At 37.6% G+C, this 21,895-nt stretch overlaps 1 protein-coding gene and 1 pseudogene across 2 annotated transcripts in view; one reads left to right on the top strand and one right to left on the bottom strand.

The window, feature by feature from the left end:
• Positions 1-21,895, bottom strand: part of TAF1A (TATA-box binding protein associated factor, RNA polymerase I subunit A) — a 99,297-nt gene that overhangs the window by 21,562 nt on the left and 55,840 nt on the right. Inside the window, exons 1-5 of one of the 2 annotated variants that reach the window (XM_074222732.1) lie at positions 20,116-20,137; positions 16,643-16,765; positions 9,047-9,219; positions 4,210-4,323; positions 1,591-1,789 (exon numbers count right to left, since the gene is read on the bottom strand). In XM_074222732.1, the coding sequence (XP_074078833.1) occupies positions 1,591-1,789; positions 4,210-4,323; positions 9,047-9,219; positions 16,643-16,763 (607 nt within the window). In that variant the 5' untranslated portion in view covers positions 16,764-16,765; positions 20,116-20,137. Of the gene's footprint in view, positions 1-1,590; positions 1,790-4,209; positions 4,324-9,046; positions 9,220-16,642; positions 16,766-20,115; positions 20,138-21,895 lie in introns of those variants that run through there. The other variant, XM_074222731.1, reaches the window with a different exon arrangement.
• LOC141513173 (heme oxygenase 2 pseudogene) lies at positions 5,457-6,673 on the top strand (annotated as a pseudogene).

Here is a 21,895-nt window from a genome sequence, read left to right on the forward strand (position 1 = left end):
ATTCCTAAAAATTAGAGCTATCCAAAATGCTTCAAGAAAGGCTAGACATTTACTTATCAAATATATTGTACAGGGGATTCTTTTAAAGGTGTAGACTGTTAGATAGCCTTTGAGATGCCTTTCAATTATGAAATTCTGGGATTTTGAGTCTGGAGTTGATTTACTCTAACTGGTAAAGGCAGAAAATAAATTTTAGAAGTCACTCCAGGAAAAAGAGATAAGAAATTAATAAAAATTCAATGAAAGAATTTCCAAAAAGCAATGAGAATTTAGCTATGGTTATATGCCACAAATTTATGGTAAATGAAATGAATTGGATTTCATGACTTTCTTCAGTAATACTTAGCAGCCCAAAAGTAATAGATAAATCAGATTGTAAGATTATTCAGGGGCTAAGGATTTGCAGATCTGAAATGGCAGAAGGCTTTGAAGAAAATGACTGTCAAAGGGGTGGCTAGGTGGCACAGTAGACAGAGCACTAGCCCTGGAGTCAGGAGTACCTGAGTTCAAATCCAGCCTCAGACACTTAATAATTACCTAGCTTGTGTGGCCTTGGGCAAGCCACTTAACCCCATTGCCTTGGAAAAAACCTAAAAAAGAGAAAAGAAAAGAAAAGAAAAGAAAAGAAAAGAAAAGAAAAGAAAAGAAAAGAAAAGAAAAGAAAAGAAAAGAAAAGAAAAGAAAAGATGACTGAGTACCGACTGATAGACAATAGTGAATTCAAAATGAAAATCAAAATAATTCCAAAGAATATCAACCTAGAAGCTTAAGGATATGACAGTCAAAACAGGAAAGTTAGGATGTTGAAATATGTGTCACATGCCAACAGTTGTAGAAAATGGGTACATTAACACTTAACATTAAAATGGAAATATTAGTAAAATAGCATAGAAAGGGCTATTTCAAATATTGTTCTATAAGAAATGATAAGCAGGCAAATTTCAGAAAAACCTGGAAAAACTTACATGAACTATTGTTGAGTGAAGTTCTTCTTTTACAACATGACTAATTTGGAAATATGTTTAACATTATTGCACATATATAATTTATATCAGATTGCTTGCTCTCCTGGAGACAGGGGAGGGAAGGAGGGAGAAAAATGTGGAACTCAAAATCTTACAAAAACAAATGGTACAAACTATTTTACATGTCACTGGAAGAAATAAAATACTATTAAGTACAAAAAAAAAAGCTGATTCCCATCAGTTGGATTTGAGAGAACTTACTATGTACAATTATTTAAATGTATTAATTAGTCTTACAAAATGAGTAAAATAGACTCCATTACAATTGTGCACATAGGAAAATCCACATCTACATGTCACTAAGTAAATTTAAACCAACTATTAATGACACATGAATTTTTAGAAAAGCAATGATCATAAAATAAATGAGCATTTTGTGGATGCTCATCAAACTTCCTGAGTAGAAGCATTTTGAGACACTAGAAATTGTATTAAAGGAAATTATGAAATTTCTGAAAGTTTTCCTTCTCTGCAATATAGAAATGAAGTCTACAGATGAACAATATAATCTCCTAATGTTCTTTCCACCTAGATATCATAAGGTAAAGGCCTGAAATTCACTCACCAAATGTGGACAATTCAGTCCTCTTTTTGGACCATGTATAATAATCCAAAAGCCCTCTGTAGGCCTGGGTAAGTTTAATTAATTTTTCTTGGGAAGCAGAAGTTTCACCATATCTCCAGCTCTCTGCCTGATTTAGGTTTCTGTAAGCATCTTCAACCATTCCCTTATGCATAAGGTATAATGCATGTTGTAAGGAGATCTGCAACAGATAAAAAACAACCTGGGTCAAGGGATCCCAAACACGAGAGGCACAGATGATGGAAGATAGAAAAGTGACTTCAGACTCAAGAATACATGTATCCAAGTCCTGCATCTGGCACATACTGACTCTATGACCCTAGCAAATCATATAATCTCTCAAACGTCTCTCAGGAAACACTTGGTCCCAGAATCTCTTCACTGGGAATTCCCTACATCAAGAAAATCACAAGATTGGGTCAAAATGGACTATAGGAATATATAAAAGAGAATGAGACAAGTCCCTTATGTCAAGAAACTTAAATCTGGCCAGAAGTCAAGATTGATGTTCATGAAACAATAAGAGAACAATATAATATATAAATTTACTACTTTCAAAAATCTAGAATCAGGGGCGGCTAGGTGGCATAGTAGATAAAGCACCGGCCCTGGAGTCAGGAGTACCTGGGTTCAAATCTGGTCTCAGACACTTAATAATTACCTAGCTGTGTGGCCTTGGGCAAGCCAAAAAAATAAAAATAAAAAACTATAATCTTTTTGATTATTGGCGTTTACCTGACATAGACTATAACCCTTTGTAGTCTAGTAGATGATCTTTTAGTGCTACTGGGGCAAAAATATGAATAACCCTGCAGCCATCCTGGTAATGAGTCTCTCCAAAAATAGCTAAGATAACACAGAAAGAATAGAGAAACAATCAATAGGGTACTAAGCCCGGACTTAGGCAGGTAGGTAGCCCAGGGGATAGAGCACTGGTCTTGGAGATTCAGGCGGACAGAAGTTTGAATCCTATCTCAGTCACTTGCCACTTACTAGCTGTGTAAATGACCTTAGGCAAGTCACTTAAACCTGACTGACCCACATCCAGGGCTATCTTCAGTTATTCTGATTCATATATGGTTACTGGACACAGAAGGCTGTAGATGGCCATCACCTCTCTGATGTTGTGGTCTTCTTCGAAAATGAAGGACAGGGCAGCTAGGTGGCGTGGTGGATAGAGCCTCGGCCCTGGAGTCAGGAGGACCTGAGTTCAAATCCGACCTCAGACACTAAAGAATTGCCTAGCTGTGTGACCTTGGGCAAGTCACTTTAACCCCATTGCCTTCCAAAAAAAAAAAAAATGAAGGACAAACATTATTAAGCCTGGACTTGAAACCTACTCTGGCAGACCCTGTCAGAGCTTGCATTCTGCTGCAGGTACAGCCTACACAAGCCTCAGTCATCTCCACACTAGAGTAAGGGACCAGAGAAGTCTTCACTGAAGGACAGCAGCACTAAAGAATTAAGTGCTAAAGAGACACTCAGTGTTCAAGGCCCTCAAAGAGCTTAGTGCGAAGATGAAATACCCAGAGGCAAAACCTGTGATGTGTGAGGAATTTTTGAGAGAATAGAGAGGAAAGAGAAGCCCCAAAAGGGGGAATGATGAAGTACACCCCAGAGAAATGAAAGGAAGCAAGAAAGGACTCAAGTGTAGAAAAAGAAAATTCATAGAAGTATATTTTGTTTCAGCAAAAAATGAAATAAGGGGGTACCCAACAGTTGGGGAATGGTTCAATAAATTAGAGTATGTGAATGGTATAGAATATGATTAATGTTATTGAGAACAACAAAGGAAGAACTCAGAGAAATTTGGGGAGATATACACAAGCTAATTGGAAATTTGGGAAGACATGCTTGAACTAATACAGAGTGAAGTGAGCAGAATCAGGACAACAGTTTATATAATGACAACTTCACTGTAAAGAAAACCAATTTTGAAAACCCTAGGAAAGGGAAAAAGAATCACCAGAGATTTCTGATGATAAGATGTACTTTCCAATTCAGGACAGACAGGTGATAGACTAGAGGTACAGAATGAAACATGTTTTCCAGATATAGCCAGTATGTACTTTTGTTTTGCTTGATTATGCCTCCTTGTTACAAAAAGACCCAAATGATATGCAAACATTTTAGAAGTTAATTACATTCCTTTTGAGATCCTTTTCTGGAAAATTGGGATAAATTTAAACAAAAGAGTCCAAGTGTTTTCCTTTTCAAAACACTCAAGGGCCAGAAAAAGCAAGAGAACATGAAAGAATAGTACAATGAACTAAATAAACAATGAGGCAGGTAGATGTTATATGGTCAAGCTCCCACTTATTTGTTTAGGAGTACCACTGTCCTTTTCTATCCCCTCCCATGAATTTTTCATCATCACTGGCTTATCAATTTCCCCACCGCCCAATTGTGAGCATGGTGTATTTGAAAGTCACAAAATTAAATTTATCACAGTTACAAGCTGTATCAACTGGACAAATCATTCAATCTAAGGTCTGTTAGCTTCAGTTGCCTCATTTGTAAAATGAGGAGATAATACTAGATGGCTTCTAAGCTCCCTTCTAACTCTAAATCTATCATCTTACAAAGCAGGTTCTTCCTTACCTTTAAATAATTTTGGACACCAATATTTTTCATCCGGTCAGCAAAGGCACTGAAGGTTTCAACATTGCTCTTAGGATGATTATATAAAATTGTACTGCCCAATTTCCAAATACTCTGTCAAGTTAATGTATTATAAAGAAAAAAAGGATAAGAATCAAAATGTTAGTTTTTCAAATAGCAAAACTGGAAGGAAATCCAACTATTTACTTAATAAAAACTTTACAAAGCATTACAAAAAATTGGGACCAGTAATTTCAACCTGAGTGGATGAGGCATATAGAAAAGAATAAGCAAACTATATTTTAATTTGGGCAGTAATCAGCAAAAATATATCATAAAACTAATTTCAAAAACTCTTCATTTAACTAATTTTATATTACTCTTCCACCACCAACTTTGGGATTACGAATTCTCCTTTCTACTATTACACTGTTGGTAGAGCTGTGAACTCATCCAACCTTTCCGGAGAGAAATTTGGAACTATGCCCAAAGGGCAACAAAAAGGAGCATACCCTTTGATCCAGCAATGCCACTTACTGGGTCTATACCCTGAAGAAAGGATGAAAAAGGGTAAAAACATCACTTGTACAAAAATATTCATAGCAGTCCTGTTTGTGATGACAAAGAATTGAAAATCAAGTAAATGTCCTTCAATTGGGGAATGGCTTATCAAACTGTTGTATATGTATGTCATGGAATACTATTATTCTATTAGAAACAAGAAGGGATGGGAATTCAGGGAAGCCTGGAGGGATTTGTATGAACTGATGCTGAGTGAGATGATCAGAACCAGAAAAACACCATACACCCTATCAGCAACATAGGGGTGATGCTCAACTTGATGGACTTGCTTGTTCTATCAGTGCAACAAAGAGGGACAATTTCGGGATGTCTGCAATGGAGAATACCATCTGTATCCAGATAAAGAGCCATGGAGTTTGAAAAAATTTCAAGGACTATTCCCTTTAATTTAAAAAAAAATATATCTTATTGTCTGATCTTGTTATCTCTTAATACTTTTTATTTCTTCCTTAAGGATGTGATTTCTCTCTCATCACACTCAATTTGGATCAATGTACAACATGAAAACAAAATAAAGACTGACAGACTGCTTTCCGAGGGAGGGGGCAGGGAAGTAAGATTGGGATAAAAATTGTAAAACTCAAAACTCAAATAAAATCTTTAAAAAAAAGAGAGAATTCGGGTTCGGCCGAGGCGGTGACTCCTGCGGACCTGGCGGCACGGTGAGCCCAATGGCATGGACCAGAGAGGTGGAAGTTTGAAGAGCTGCACTAAACCAAAATGTTATCTGAAGTGGAGACACCGTCAGATGGAGTGGATGAATCTGAAAAAAAAAAAAACTATGGCGCACCTGAATGGGAAAACTATGCAAAACAAACAGACCTTTCTGAGCTTCTAAAGGAAGGGACTAAGGAGCCTCATGACTGTGCTGAGAATACTCAGTTTGTCAAAGATTTCTTGAAAGGCCATATCAAGAAGGATATCTTTAAGCTAGCTACCACTGCACTTTATTTTACATACTCAGCCCTGGAAGAGGAGATGGACTTTAACAAAGACCACCCAGCCTTTGCTCCCTTGTATTTCCCCTTGGAGCTACACCGCAAGGAGGCACTGACCAAGGACATGGAGTATTTCTTTGGTGAGGACTGGAGGGAGAAAGTGAAGTGCTCAGAGGCCACCCAACGATATGTAGACCAGATCCATTATGTTGGGCAACATGAGAAGGAGCTCCTTGTGGCCCACGCCTACACACGATACATGGGGGACCTCTCTGGGGGCCAGGTCCTGAAGAAGGTGGCCCAGAGGGTACTGAAGCTGCCAAGCTCAGGAGAAGGGACCCAGTTTTATCTGTTTGAGAATGTAGACAACGCCCAGCAGTTCAAGCAGTTTTATCGGGCCAGAATGAATGCCCTGGACCTGGATCTGAAGACCAGGGAGAAAATTGTTGAGGAGGCAAACAGGGCCTTTGAATACAACATGCAGATTTTCAATGAACTGGACAAGGCTGGCTCTTTGCTGGCTAAAGAATCCCAGGATGGAGAGCTCCTAGTACATGATGGGAAAGGAGATGTGCGCAAGTGCCCCTACTATGCTGCTCAACAAGGTGCCCATGAGGGTAGTGCTTGCCCCTTCAGAAATGTCACGGCTGTATTGAGGCAGCTCAACCTTCAACTCATGCTCGCTGCTGTTGTGGCCCTAGCTTCTGGAGTGATGGTCTGGTACTCCATGTGAAGGAGGAGCCTGTGACCCTGATACCCTCAAGGGATGATCCCAGTCAACCCTGTCCCACCCCCACCCTAATCCTATTGACCAAACCACCTCCTCAGGTGACTTTTTTTTTAAGCTGGGTTTGAGAAAACAAGCAACCAATAAAACCAGACACTGAAGTCAACAGACTGCTCTCTGAAAAATGATTCTGTAACCCAGATACTAAGGGTAGGGTCATGGATCTCCCCAGAAATATAAGCCCAGAGGATTGAAACCCAAAGTTTAGTGGTACAGAAAGAACAGCTTAGATCCAAAAACCTCTATGCAGTGGAGCAAACTCCTCCCTTGAGGCTCCACCAAGTACTTAGGGTTCTCTTATTCCCTTGTCTCTCATCACTCAGGTTTGTGTTGATCACTCAGTTGGTGAGATATTTCATTCAGTTGGGGTGGAAGGAAGGGAAATAAAAATAAAGCTGCTACACTGTGTCCACCACACCAAAGGAAGGGGGACAAAATAGCTCTGGAAGGAAAATAGCCTGTGTTTCTGGGCCCGAGAACTAGACCTCTACCCTAGACTCTGAGGAAGTTTCATTTTGGCTACTTCCTTCGGCAGACCAATCCTCTCTGTCCCTCCTGGACAGAACAACAGAGCAAAGAGTTTGGCTTCTCATGTAACAATGTAATTGCTAAAGCATCCAATAAAGTTTATACTTCAAAAAAAAAAAGAATTCTCCTTTCTGGAGGGCTTGCTACTTTTGCTTTCTTCCCCCCCCCAATTTAATTTAACTAAATAATATGCACTTCAAGGAAGATTTAATTGATTTAAATTATTAATTTAAATCACTAATCAGGAAACAATATAAACTTGGGATCTACTCTGATTTCCTTCCTTATCCCTTCCTGAATCCTCCTTATGATATGACCAACAAGTACTTGTCCAGTCCATATTTGCTCTCTGGGAACTCCACACATTATAACAGTCCATTTTCTTTTATTGAGAGTTCTAATTAGAAAGATTTTTTTCCCTTACATTAAAGCTAAAAACTTCCTTAAATTTAAATCAATATTACTGTGAATTTAAATTCAATATCATCTGTTTTGCCTCTGTACCCTAAGGAACATGTTCTTTTCCATCAAACCCACAGATGAAACTTCCTTTCTGCACTGTTTTCTCCCCATTAGAATGTTAGCTCCATGTGTACATGGCCTGGCTCTTATCATAGAGTTCTGAAAAAAAGCAAGCACTTAATAAATGTTCTTTCTTTTGTCTGTCTGTCTGTCTCCCCTTCATTCCTTCCTCTCTTTTTCTGACTCTCTCTCCCTCTCTCTCAAATCCAATTGAACAAGCATTTTATAAACATCTATTGTCCTATTCCTGTCCTAAAAGAGCTTACATTCTGTTGCTAAGGTAGAACACGTAAAAAGTTTAGTGCCTCCATGATAGTTCATATGAGGAACAAGTGAACCCTGCCCTCTTGGGATCTGGAAAGGATCCCTAAAGGAGACAGTACATTAGCTGAATCTTAAAAGAAGGTAGGATTCCAAGAGGCAGAGGAGAGGAGAAGGAGCCTTCCAGTCAAAGATAACAGCTTGGCACATAGACAGGAAGTAGGATGCTTTACTCAAGGGACAAATGACATAGGTTTGGATGAAACATAAAGATCATGAGAGGAATGATGTCTAATAATAAACTTAGAAAAGTTGCAGGCAAATTGTAGGGATTCTAAGTCCCACATTGAAGAGTTTTTGGTTTTTTTTATTCTGGGTGAAATAGGAAGACAATTAAATTTCTAGAGAAGGGGAATGACATAATGACCAGATTTGTAGTTTAGGAAACTAATTTTGGCAATTATGTGGTGAATGGTTTGAGGGAAAAAAAGGTCGAAGTCAATTAGGAAGACTGTTACAATGGGCCAGGTAAGGGGAGATGAGGGTCTGAGCTAAGGTGGGGGATGGGTAGAGAAGATTTGAGAGATGCTGTGGTGGTAGAATTGCCAAAACATGGCAACTAATTGGATAAAGGTTCAAGAATAATCCTACCATATTTACCATGTGTCCTTTCATTTGACATAATTCTTCATAATTCAGACATTAATTCAAAGAAGGTAGAACTACAGAATCAAAGACTTTTAGAGCCAAAACCTAGAGATTTTCTAATCCAAATGCTCTTTTAAAGAAATAAGGAAATCATAGCACAATGGGGTGAACTAATTTGCTCAAGGTGATACAGATTCATTTTGCAAATAAACAAATAAGTGATTATTTATTTTATTAACTACAGCCAAAGAAGTCTATGAAATATAATGAAGAGTAATCATGATGATTTGCAAATTTTAAAATTGTGCAGTTAACTCATTTTATCTCTTTTTAAATTCCACTTCAATAGAAACACAGAAAATATGGAGGGAAATAAATATTCCCCTCATCCAAAAATACAAACTTCAGTTGAAGTTGCTTCTACTTAAAAATACTATTTAAATGTAACAATGACAACTTGATTAAAAATCTTGAGCCCTAAGAAAATTACTCATGCATGTAATTACTCAGGGAGCCTGAGGATGAAGGAACACCTCAAGCTCCCTCTCATTCCCACCATTAGATCACTTGCCTCTGGGGCCAACTGTTGTCTCTGGTTGTTAAAGTCCTCCAGGGTCTGGAAATAACACTGCAGGAACTCTGAGGCTTGTTGCCATTGGTGTTTCAGCAGGGCTTCTTGTATGAAACGTAAACAAATACTTGTCGTCTGAGCAAAATCTATCCCCTTTCGGGAGCCAGAGCTCACTTTAAAAAATAAAGATAAGCAGACAGTCACCAGAGGGCACAAAAAATAACTAAATTTTCCAGTATAGCCATTTCCCACATAAGGTTGTGTTGACCAAGATTATTCTATGATATCATTAATGAATAAAATGTAATAAATGAATATAATAGAAACATAGAAAGACTTAAATGAATTGATGCAGATTTAAAAAAAGAATAGAATATAAACATTGAGTACACTAACATAAATTTTAAAACAAAAGTGTTTGAATTAAGACTAATTTCAATTAACTAATCTTGACCATAGAGAACAGATAATGAAACCCCATTTCCCTATTTTTAGAAGCATGATACTTGGTTGGTTTGCTTTGTTTACAATAATAATAATACCAATCATTAATTGTTAAAAAGAAAAGGACAACTCTCTTAGGTCTGGATATACTAGTATAACACAATTCATCTAGTTCCCATTTATAACATTATGGTGTTTGTGGCACAACTAACAATATCAAAGAAAGTTAGACCAGTATTAATCTTGTCCTATCCCTCATTCCATTTAATAGATGAGGAAATTGAGTTTCATAGGGGTGAAGTGACTTGTGCAAAAATCCCAGAGTTAATTTCCATGAGTAGGACTAGAAATGGCTCTCCTGACTTCCAGTAAGCACATGTTTCTTTTCACAGTGCTTTGTCAAATATTATAATAATCTATTTCTTCAAATGCTTCAATTAATATTATTAGGAAGGGTTGCCTGTATAGTGTGTAAATTACCTCAAATCCTTGCCAAAACTGGTGTCTGAGGCCTGTTTTACTAGTCACAAAATCTCAAAATGGGAAGGGATCACCTAGTTAAACTCAATTCTAAAAAACATCCTCAGCAGTTTAACTGGCTAAAGGTTTCTGCTTTAAGCCCTCCAAAGAGAAGCAATCTACTCTATCTTGAGGCTTTGTGGGATACTGATCTGAACCCAATAAGATGAAATTGAATAAATTTAAGTATAAAGTTTTACATTTAAGTTTTTAAAAATTTATTTCATAAGTACAGGATGGGAAGGTATAATTGATTAGTAGTTTGTCCTAAAAACATCTGGGGATTTTAATATGAGTTCAAAATAAATTAGCAGTAAAATGTGAGGTTTAACTTTCAGAACTATTAATAAAATAATTAGAAATCTTAATTAGAAAAATTAATCATTCTCCAGCACTGCACCCTAGACAGATGACAACTGGAACATTATGCTTTATTTTGGTCACTTTGGTGACCAAACTTTGGTTTAAAAAAAACCCTGACAAGTTAAGAGAATATCCAAGGGATGACTAAAAAAATCCATATCCTATAAACAAAGTGATCAAATTTGGGTCAGACAGTGTTTAGCCTAGAGAAGAGAAGCCTGGGGAGGATAGTGATTTCCAGGTACTGAAGGTCTCTGAGGTGGAAGAGAAAGTCTTTCACCACATTAAATATGTTCAGGACCAGGGGCAGCTAGGTGGTGCAGTGGATAGAGCACCAGCCCTGGAGTCAGGAGGACCCAAGTTCAAATTTGACCTCAGACACTTAATAATTACGCAGCTGTGTGACCTTGGCAAGTCATTTAACCCCATTGCCTTGCAAAAACAAAACAAAAAAATATGTTTAGCCCAGGCTGAATCCCTTTCTCAAGTTTGTTCTAATCTGGGAATTCCTTTTAGATATGTATTGAACTAGCTGCCAAGGCCCTTCCAACTCAAAAATTCTGTGATTCTGCAGCTAAATTGTTCAAATTCTTTGACCCTACTGGGCATAAGCCTCAAGGAGGTTAGCAATATTAATAAAAGTCCTTTATATATCAATATATTTTACAAATATATTACAAACTAAACTTTTTCTTGTTGCAAAAAACTAGAAACAAAATAATTTCCCACTCACTGGGCAATCACTGAACAAAATGTAATAAATGAATGTAATAGAAACACAAAGACTTTCATGAATTGATGTATTTAAAAAATAGAACTATATAAACATCAACTAAAATAACATAAAATTTAAAACAAAATGTTTGAATTAAGATTAATTTCAATAACTAATCTGGACCATTGAGACCATAGCTTCCCTAGAAGCATATGCTACTTGGTTGGGTTTGCTTTGTTTAACCTATTTTCTTTTGCAATAAAGGAGGGTTCAAAAGTAAAAGATCAAATATATCAGGAAATAACCATGATGGATGAAAGGAGTATCCCCAAAAACGTTAAAAACAAAGAGTAACTATCCTTTTCAAAGAGATTCACCAATACAAGATTTGTCCCTGTTTTAATTGCTTACCTACTTTTAAATTTCTATAGGAGAGACTTCATCAAATGTTCTGATGACACTAAGACATACTATTAAGAAAATAAAATTACACTGGCATGACTTGTTCTAAGTGAATCATGCTATATATTCTAATAATACTTAATTCCTTTCTAAATATTTACAAATAAATTTATAAATTCATAAATTTATGTTTCCATTCTAAAATGTCTCTGGGTCAATGTGGATGCATATCAAATATATCCAACAGTCTGTTGTTTAGATTCCATCTTTTCCCCCTTTTTGAAAACTGGGACATTTGCAGATTTCTAGTCTTCTAGGACCTTTTCATCTTCCGAGAATCTACAAAGATTACTGACAACATGTAGCTGATCTCATTGGCATCTCCTTTCAGCACCACAGAATCTTATTTGTCTGGACCATATGACCAGCTCAATTACTGCAGTGAGGCATTCTTTTACAATCTCAATTATCTTTTACTCCAATTCCTACTTCATCACATTTCTCCTACCCTTTCCAATCTGAAGATCATTCTCATTGAAGGTAAAAATAGAAGCAAAATAGTCAAGTCCTTCTGCTGTCTGTCATTTTTTTTTTAACATTAGCACCATCTGTCCCAAGCAGTAGGCCTATATCTGCCTTATTCAATTTGCCTCAATACATAATGAAAAATCTTCATTATTTCTTTTAGAGCATTTTGAGACCATCAGCTTTGTGTGAACTCTGGCATTTCTGACATTATTCTAAATAAATCTGTGTCAATCTCTAGTATTTTTTTTTTGCAAGGCAATGGGGTTAAGTGGCTTATCCAAGGCCACACAGCTGGGTAATTATTAAGTAACTGAGGCCAGATTTGAACCAAGGTACTCCTGACTCCAGGGCCAGTGTTACCCCAATCTCTTGTATTTAAACTCAGTTATGCACCTATCTCAAATTTTTCTGAGGAAATCCTTTTGAATTTTGAGCTCAGAGCCCTATCCATTTAAAAGTGTCTTATTAAATGTGTCTTCCTTTTCTTCTACATTAGAATCTGAGGATTATTTAGTGAGAATTTGGGGGGAATGGCAAATTTGAGAAATATAGGGGACTTCCAATCTCTAATCCAAAAAAAATCCTCCACTAATAAGACCTATCTGTCAAGTAAATTACCTTTAGGTCATTTTCATTTTTAGAATCCAAGATAACAAATTAAAGCTAATATTCTCAGATTTTTAAAATCTGTTTTGCTGAAGTTTTGAGCATTTATCTAAGTTCAAAATTCCTTTCCTAAATTATCATGACCCCTGCGAGGCATCACTTTCTTCCTGTGCCATTTCCACTTTTGCAACCAATTCTTCCTGGTTAGTTAGATTAGGTCCAAAGTATCTACTTTTGTTTCCCCTACTTTTTTGCAAGAGAATAGGCAATTTAATAGGTTTTCTGCTTTTTAATGATTTTTCTCATAGCTACTCAGAGAACTGAAATCTACCAACACCAACCCTCATCATATCTTTCTTCTTTGTAACTTTCATGATCTATATCAGTAAAATGTTACAGCTATTTTTCACCTGGCCAGGTGATATATAAAGTTATAATGATATCACTTGTTCTACATAACTGCTTTTTCTACTAGTTAGTTCTTTGGACAAATCAAACCTTCCAGGGTGTATGATTTTACTGTTATTCTTTATTTCTCACTCTCTGTGTCCACAGGCACTTAACACATCTGACTCAAATGCCTTGGTTCAGGTACTTATCACCTCTTTCCTGAACTTGGATTCCCATGTTCAATCTCTATTTCATCAATTCCATCAGCACACAGCAGCCTAAATGAGTGTCCTTAAGCACAGATTTTTTCCCCAAAACCCCAATGTCTCTTTATTACCTCTAAAACAGGAGATTTTTACGTTTTGTTTGCTGGAACCCTTTGGTAGCCTGGTGAAATTTAAGATTCCCTTATTAGAATGTTTTTTTAAATACATAAAATAGGATACATAGGTTTACAAAAGAAACCAAGTATATTGAAATACAGTTATCAAAATATTAAAACAAATTCACAAATCCCAGATTAAGTACCTTTGCTCTAGGATAATAGAAAATCTTTTGTTTGGCTTTTAAAGATTCATGAAATGATGCCAATGCTTTCCATTTTTATTATTTTCACTTGGTCAATAGGTTAAGAACCTACTGTATACAAAACATAAATAATACTTCAAGTTTGAATAGTTACTCATAAGTACTTTAGACATTTAGTAATTTGACCTTTGCTATCTGCTCTTAATATAGCTAGAAGATAGATGATCTGAAAATATTCCAGACAGAACTCTGAATTTATAAATAAAATGAAGTCATTTGAGGCTGCATAATTGGATGCATTGACTTGGATACCAGTCACAAAACCAATTCTTTTTAAAATTAACATCTAAAAATGTGCCAAATTCAGCTTTTATTATAGACTATTACTCTAGAGTAGAACAGGTACAAATGTAATTACTTTAATAGATTGTAAGCCAGAGGTAAGAGCATTTTCAATTTTAATTACGGATGCATAATTTTAAGAGACTTAGTAAACAAAATTAAAGGTGTAAATTTTTTTTTTATTTTTACTAGACTTCTTGGAGTATATATAATTTAACAGGTATATTTAGAATATCATACTATATCTATTTCAGTTATCTTGAAAATAATAATTCCAGTTAATCTTGCTTATATGCAAATAAGTCATACCATATATAGACTTGCTCTAGAATGATAGAATGGACCATGCTAAAATGCTATTTTCAGTATTATTTTGGACCTTTAAAATAACTAGACAGTATAAAATACCTGAGAGTATACACTTGTAAAAACAAAGGAACCATGTGAACATAAACATAAAATACTTTTTATACAAATAAAGTTAAATCCAAATAAATGCAATAATGTTTATTGTTCATGGGTAGGTAATTATGATAATATATAATTATATATATAATAAAAATGCTAACTTTACCTAATAAATGTTTTTATAAATTTTTTAATCAATTGCATTCCAATTAAATTACTAAAAATTATCTTACAAAGTTGGAAAAAACAATAACAAAGTTCATTTGGAAGAGCAAAAGGTCAAGAACTTCAAAGAAAGATGAAAAAAATAGAAACAAATGAAGAAGATTCAGCAGTATCAGACCTTAAACTATAAGGTGAAAAAAACTGTTTAAGTACAAAGTGGATAATTTCAATTACTTTAAAGTAAAATTTTCTTGTTTAAATAAAACCTATGTAGGGGCGGCTAGGTGGCATAGTGGATAAAGCACCGGCCCTGGAGTCAGGAGTACCTGGGTTCCAATCTGGTCTCAGACACTTAATAATTACCTAAGCTGTATGGCCTTGGGCAAGCCACTTAACCCCATTTGCCTTGCAAAAAACTAAAAAAAATAAAAATAAAACCTATGTAGTCAAGAATAGAAGGAGTACAGAAAATTTGGGGAAAACCATTCATAGAAAATTTCTCAGAATGTGATTGGGTTCAAATATTGCTGTGATGTAGGGAAAGGATGAGCTGGTTGATTTAGAAAAATATAGAAAGACTTAGTGTTATGAAGGAGATACTAACCACCTTTAGAAAAACAGATGAGATGGAAATAAACATAGTAAAGTCTTACATATACATGTAGGAGTGTATATATACATATGTATATGTTTATAGATATCTATATCTCTATAGATCCACATTTAATTGTAGCCTTCTTTGGGAGAGTAGAGAAAAGGGGAGATGGGGTAAACAAGGAGAAAAAATAAAGTAAAAAAAAGAACACAGCAGAGAACAAAATAAAAACTACAAGGAAGCAAAGAGAGTTGATAAAAATGTATGTACTAATTATTATAGGCTTGCCTAAAATGAAAATTTATTGTTTTACATTAAATCCTTTCATGTTTTGCTGTGTACCTGGCATTTTTTTCTTACTGGTTTTTAAATTTTAAAAACTTACAAAATAAAAATAAAATGCTATTTTTTTCATCTTGGTTATAACAGATTCTACTTTCAAATAATTATTCCAAGGTTTATATGCCAGGGTGGTTACTTCACATATCATAATGGCACTAAAAGCAAATACATCTCTGATGAGAACTTCATCTCTGGTCCTGGCATCTTATCCCTGGCAAATGCTGGGCCCAAGACTAAGACCTCCCAGTTTTTCATCTGTACTGCTAAGACTGAATGACTGAATGGCAAGTATGTGATCTTTGGCTAAGACAAAGAATATAGGAACATCACAGAAGTCACAGAGTACTTCAATTCCTAGGATGGCAAGACCAGCAAGAAGATCATCATTGCAGAGTGAGGACAATTTTCATAAGCTGTTTGGATCTTGGGAGATTTTTCTTTTTTAATCACCATACTATTCCTCTGTAGCTAGGAAGAGCATCACCTGTCTCACCTCCAACTCTTATTGCTCTCATATCCTATAAACTTTGTGCCCTCACCCTGCTAAAATTTTCTTTGAATTCTTTCCTCAAGTCTGACTAGGCAATACAGTTAAGCTTATGATTATGAAATAAAAATTACAAAAAAGTCATTGAGTTTAATGCCCTCATTTTAAAGATGAAGGAACTAAGAAGCAAAGAAATACATTTATCTACCAAAATTCACACTGACAATATTTGGCACAGTGAGGCCTGACTTCCTATCCAATTCCCTTTCTACAATATATAAGCCAGAGGTCAGAATATTTATTATACAGCTATCCATTCCACCTTGTGTCTTTCTCCATCGCAGTTTTAGAAGGCTGAGGGAATTCTGCAGAAGCTACAGATGAAACTCAAAGGTCAGCACACAACACAGAGACTATGACCAAATACTTAACCCAAATTTTACAATAAGGTACTGTAAACACCCCAAAAGGAAAAAAAAATTCTGACTTCTCGTGTGAAGGGAGGGCCAAAAATTTTACAAGGATTCTCCAGATTGAGGGGATCCCAAACCTCTAACTCCCTCAATGTGGAAGGCAAAAGCACACTTCCCTAGAACCCTAAGAGGATACAAGGGCCCATTTCAAGATTTTTAAAGAATGAGTTTATAAAGAATAAATGATATGGGAAACTCTTATCTAGAATCCAAACAATCAAGAAGCTCAAATTATTATATTTTGTTTTACATATTCTGTATCTTGTTCCCAGAGGTCAGTCCCACTTACCTGTACTCTGGATGTTCTGTGACAGCCAAGGTAATAGTATTTCTGGACCAGAGCGTACTGGTGCTTCCACTTCATTATCCTCTTCTACACATCCTATCAATTCCTCACTGAAAGCATCCATATCTATGCCAAATAAAGAAGAATATTTACAATTTGGCAAAGGAAGTAATGAAAGCATACTTTAAGGCAAGCGCTCATTAGTTTAAAACAAAATTGAGCTGTCAGCAGTAGTTGAAATGAACCAGAAAGTAATTTCCATATAAATCAATTCAAAAAAATGTATTAAACACCTACAGAATACAAACACCTAGATAGTACAGTGGAGAGAGTGCTGGGCCTGGAGTCACAAAGACTCCTCCTCCTGAGTTCAAATCTGGTCTCAAATTCTGCCTAGTTTTACGATCCTGTGCAAAGTCACTTAGTCCTGTTTGCCTCAGTTTCTTCATCTGGAAACCGAGTTGGAGAAGAAATGTCAAACCACTTTGCCAAGAAAACCCCAAAAGAAGTCACAAAGAACTGAACACGACTGAAAGAGAACTGAACAACAATACAGTATGTTAGGCACTGGGACTGCAAAGACATAAATGAAAGAATTTCTGTCCTCAAGGAGCCTGCTAAAGGGCTTTAACCTATTCAAAGACAAGTATAAAAGAAAAATGGAGAGTGCCTCAAAGCAGAGACACAGATCCAATAGTCTAAGAATGTTCAAAGCAGGGAATGGGCAAGGAAGCTTAAGGGGTATAGGGCTAAAAGAGGAAGAATAAATAGCTGTGATACTTAATAATAATAATAATAATTTTGTGAAACTTTAAAAAGGCCTTTGAAATAGTATCAGTAAGAATATTCACAAAGCAAATTCATTTTTCTTTTTATTAATTTTCCTTTTATCATTAAAAGGACCCACTGTTTCACAGGTGGGAAGTACTCCCTCTATCCACACATACTTCAATAACTCCATAGTTTAACAGACATCCAAAAAAATGAGTTATTTCTATAGTCTTACTGTTTATAAATTACTTTCTCCAAGACAACCCTATAACATAGGAAGTACAATTATTATCCTCATCTCACAAAGGAAGAAAATCACAGCTAATAAAGTCAGGATTTGTATCCAAGTTTTCCAACAGTGCTTATGAGCACTCAATGAACAATTACTAAGTATCTATGGTGCTTCAACATACTACTATATCAACTAGTTCCAAGAGGCAATAAAGCTAGGCTCTACGAGAATAAAGTTGAAAGGAATTGCAAAATCAAGTTCCTCCTGATGGCCAGGTAGGTTCATGAACACCCAAGTGAGCATCTGTAGACACTATCATTATAAGCATATAGGATCAGAGATTTAAAACTGGAAAGGCTCTCATTTTATAAATGAGAAAACACACAGATGGCACGTGTCACACACATACCAATCAAAGGATGTTTCACTCAGACCAGTCCTTTGTTAACATCTGTTCACTTTAGCAAAAACCTGACTGATTTACATTGTTAAACCAATCAGAGTCTGTGAGATCAGAAATTTGGAGCTGAAGAAACCTTGGAGTTTCAATCTATCTCATTGTTAACTGGTCTGTTTAAACAATTGATCAGAGTTAGTATAAAGTGTAAAAAGAATAATACTTTTTTAATTAGAATTAGAACAGTGTTATCAGTCTCAAAAACAGAGGCAACTAAACTCTAAATAATAAGACCCCTGCAACAACATAGTGACTGAGGAAACCATATATTAACATTATATAAATTCTATTATGTCTTATTTGTTTTGCTAAATATCTTAATCTGGCTGGGGGGAGGGGGTGTGTTTGGTAGATAATTCAATGATCCACAGCTACTTAAGATTTTGCTACATAAGAAAAGCTTATAATTCGCTGGGAATAACAGAACTAAACTATAGGAGTAATGTGCTTTGGGGTTTTTTTAGGTTTTTGCAAGGTAAATGGGGTTAAGTGGCTTGCCCAAGGCCACACAGGCTAGGTAATTATTAAGTATCTGAGGCCAGATTTGAACTCAGGTACTCCTGACTCCAAGGCCAGTGCTCTATCCCCTGCACCACCTAGCTGCCCCACTATTGGAGAACAGTTCTAAATTTAGTTAAGGCAAAATAGACAAGAAGTAATCTGGGAACTGCATAAAATATTACATAATATGATTCATGGAATGTTAGCTCTGGATGAGCTTTTAGTATTCAATTCAACTTCCTCATTTTCAAGGGCTTAAATCTCTAGGTACCAGTTTTCTTTTTTTAAATATGCTAAGTCAAACAGATAATGCACAAAGATAAACTGAAACTGGACTTGTCATTTCACTGAATTAGGGCACTTGTAAATGAGAAAACTCCCCTTACCAAGGTAGGTCAGGCCTTGTGAATCAAGAGTTGCCTAGAGTACCAAATGGTTAAGTGACTGGATTAGGGTCACATGGCCAATCAAGTGCCAGAGACTTGAAACAAGTCTTCTTGGTCCAAGGACAACTCTCACTACACTGTAACTGATTCATTGAAAGCACTGGGACATTTGTGTAGAGTTAAATGGGTAGAGCAATGGCCTTAGAAATCAAGAAAACCTGAGTTAGAATCCTGCTGCAATACCTATTTCCAGGGGTGTTGGCAGGGGTCTCATGAGATAACCTATGTAAAGCCTTTTGCAAGCCTTAAATGGATCATTAAATCCCTGCTTTGACACTTACCCAGTTTTAGTAACTGCAAACAAGTCACATAAAAACACTCAGAATTACTGATCTCCAAGACTGGAGCAATCTCCCTCTTCAGACTGTTAACTTTCTTTGCTTCCTTAAGTCTCAACTAAAATTCCACCTGGTTCAAGACCCCCCCCCCCAATATATATCTGCTTGCCTGCTCTCTTCTCCATTAGACTGCAAGGTCGTGTGTGTGTGTGTGTGTATATGTATATATATGTGTGTATATATATGTATATATATATATATATGTATATGTATATCTGCTTGCCTGCTCTCTCCTCCATTAGACTGCAAGCTCCTGTATATATATACATATATATATATGTATATATATATATACATATACATATCTGCTTGCGTGCTCTCCTCCATTAGACGGTAAGTTCCTGGAAGGCAGAAACTGCCTTCTGCCCCTTTCTGGGGACCTACTTAATAATAAGCACAACGTGGAGAAATTGAAGGCCCCAGTTACCGGAGGCTTCGGCGTTGGGCCCGGCCCACAAGGACGAAGGCCGCGCCCTTCCCAGCAGCCCCCTCCTCGGCTCCGGGTCTCAAGGCCCAGAGTCCGAGCCTCCCCTTCCCTTTCAGGCCCGGCCTCCCCAGTGACGCGGTAGTCACGGCAACAAGCCCCCCTCCCCCTCAAAGGGAGGGAAGGGCGGGAACGGATGAGAAAGGAAGGAGGGAAGGGAGAGGACAGGGGCTCGAGCTCCCAAGGCAACAAGCGCCCGTCCCTGTGTGCAGCTCCGGACTCAGGGAATTCTCCCTCCCACACTCACCCGGAGCTCCGCTCTGGGCTCGCCCCAGCCGCTCTTAGGACCCAGCGGAATCCTCGTGGAAGCTCCGGCAGCACGACCGCCCCGAGAAGGCCCGGGCCGCGCCCGAGTCAGCTGCGCCGGCGAGCAGGCTGACGTCATTTCCTTTGACCCCGCCTTTTGCACTCCTGCCCCGACCCCGCTTCCGGTCTCTGGGACCTTTGACCTCTGACGCGTCGTCGTTGACCTTTGTCTGTGGCTCTGTTCACGGAGTACCCCGCCTTCCCGGAAGAGGTCTCTCCCTGCCCGTCCTGTCGCATCCCGGAGGGGACTTGGCGGCTGAGTCACCCCTGACCTCTGCCCCCGGGTGAACTTTTTCCTGGCTGTTGCTCAGCGCGCAGCTGTCAGGCCTGCGTCACTCCGGACCTCCTGTTTGTTTTGGCCAGGAAAAAAAAGGCTCAAACCGAGTGGCGAGTCCAAGTGTCTAGTTATAAATACGCCCGTGTAAATTATGCTTCTCCTTCGCCTTGAACTTTAAACGGGAGACTTCCCTTCCAGGGTGGGCTGCAAGCTGACCGACCCCTGACCTTCACCCTGCAGCTTGGAGGGGCGGGGGGCGTTGTCGAGGCTCCCCCCGGGAAGCCAAGCCAGAAGAGCGAGCTCAGGAGCCCTCGGAGAAAGGCAGACTCCAAGCGGAGGGCATGCCTCGGCCCAGAGGGGCTGAATGAATGATTTATCCGGGCAGCCTTGCTACCAGAAGAAAAGCAAACTTTTCACTTCCAGCCTAGCGCGCACGCTATGAGTGACCCCAGGCTTGAGGTTTTTATTCCAGCTCATTAGGATCCATTGGGCATCCCGCTGCACCTGTGTCTGCAAACATGCTTCTTTCCCTTTGAGAAATGTTTCCATCGTATCCTGCTATTCTTTCAAACTACCTCCTATCTCTTCCCCTTCAATGTTCAGCTTCGCCTACAATTACTGCTTCTACTTGAGCATTATCCAATTCAGACCCCTGCAGTCTGGTTTCCATCTGTCACTCAGTTTAAACTGCTCTCACAAGTACTCATTGACCTAGTCAGCAAGTTGAATAGCCTTTTCCCTGTATGCTCTTTCATTTCTCTGGGGTGTTCCATACTGTTGAATGCACTGCCTTCTCCCTTGGCCTCAGTAATAGCTCTCTGCGGGTTTTCCTAATTCTTTTTTTCTTTTTGCAAGGCAATAGGGTTAAGTGACTTGCCCGAGGTCACAAGGCGTAGTAAGTATTAAGAGTCTGAGGCAGAATTTGAAACCTGGTCCTCCTGACTCCAGGTACGGTTCTCTATCCACTATGGCCACAGCAATGGCCAACAGAAATTGTTAGAACTAGTTTGCAAATATGTGGAGAAAAGTTCATCAACAAACCTATGTGAGGACACTATGACTTCAGGCACTGCACTAAGTGCTGAGTCAATGAAAGTACATATAAGTAAAAACAATATATGCAAGGTAAATACAAGGCAATACTGGGAATAGAAGAGGTCCTTGCAATTTAGTTCCATATGTAGAAAAATAATTCAGAAGAAAATATAAACGTCTATTAGTAAATTCTCAAAACACAAAAATAAGACGTAATTTAGTCTCATGAAGCTTATATTCTATTATAGGAAAACCAAATATAAAGCAGCCAATATAGAAGTAGAACAGACTGGAGAGTGAGCAGGAAGGAAAAAAGCATTTATTTATAAAGGGCCCTACCAATGGTTAAGTGACTTGCCCAATATTATACATCTGGTACGTAAAGATCTGAGGCTGAATTTGAACGAAG

The sequence above is a fragment of the Macrotis lagotis genome, chromosome 2, assembly GCF_037893015.1.
Source record: "Macrotis lagotis isolate mMagLag1 chromosome 2, bilby.v1.9.chrom.fasta, whole genome shotgun sequence".
NCBI classification, from domain to species: Eukaryota; Metazoa; Chordata; class Mammalia; order Peramelemorphia; family Peramelidae; genus Macrotis; species Macrotis lagotis.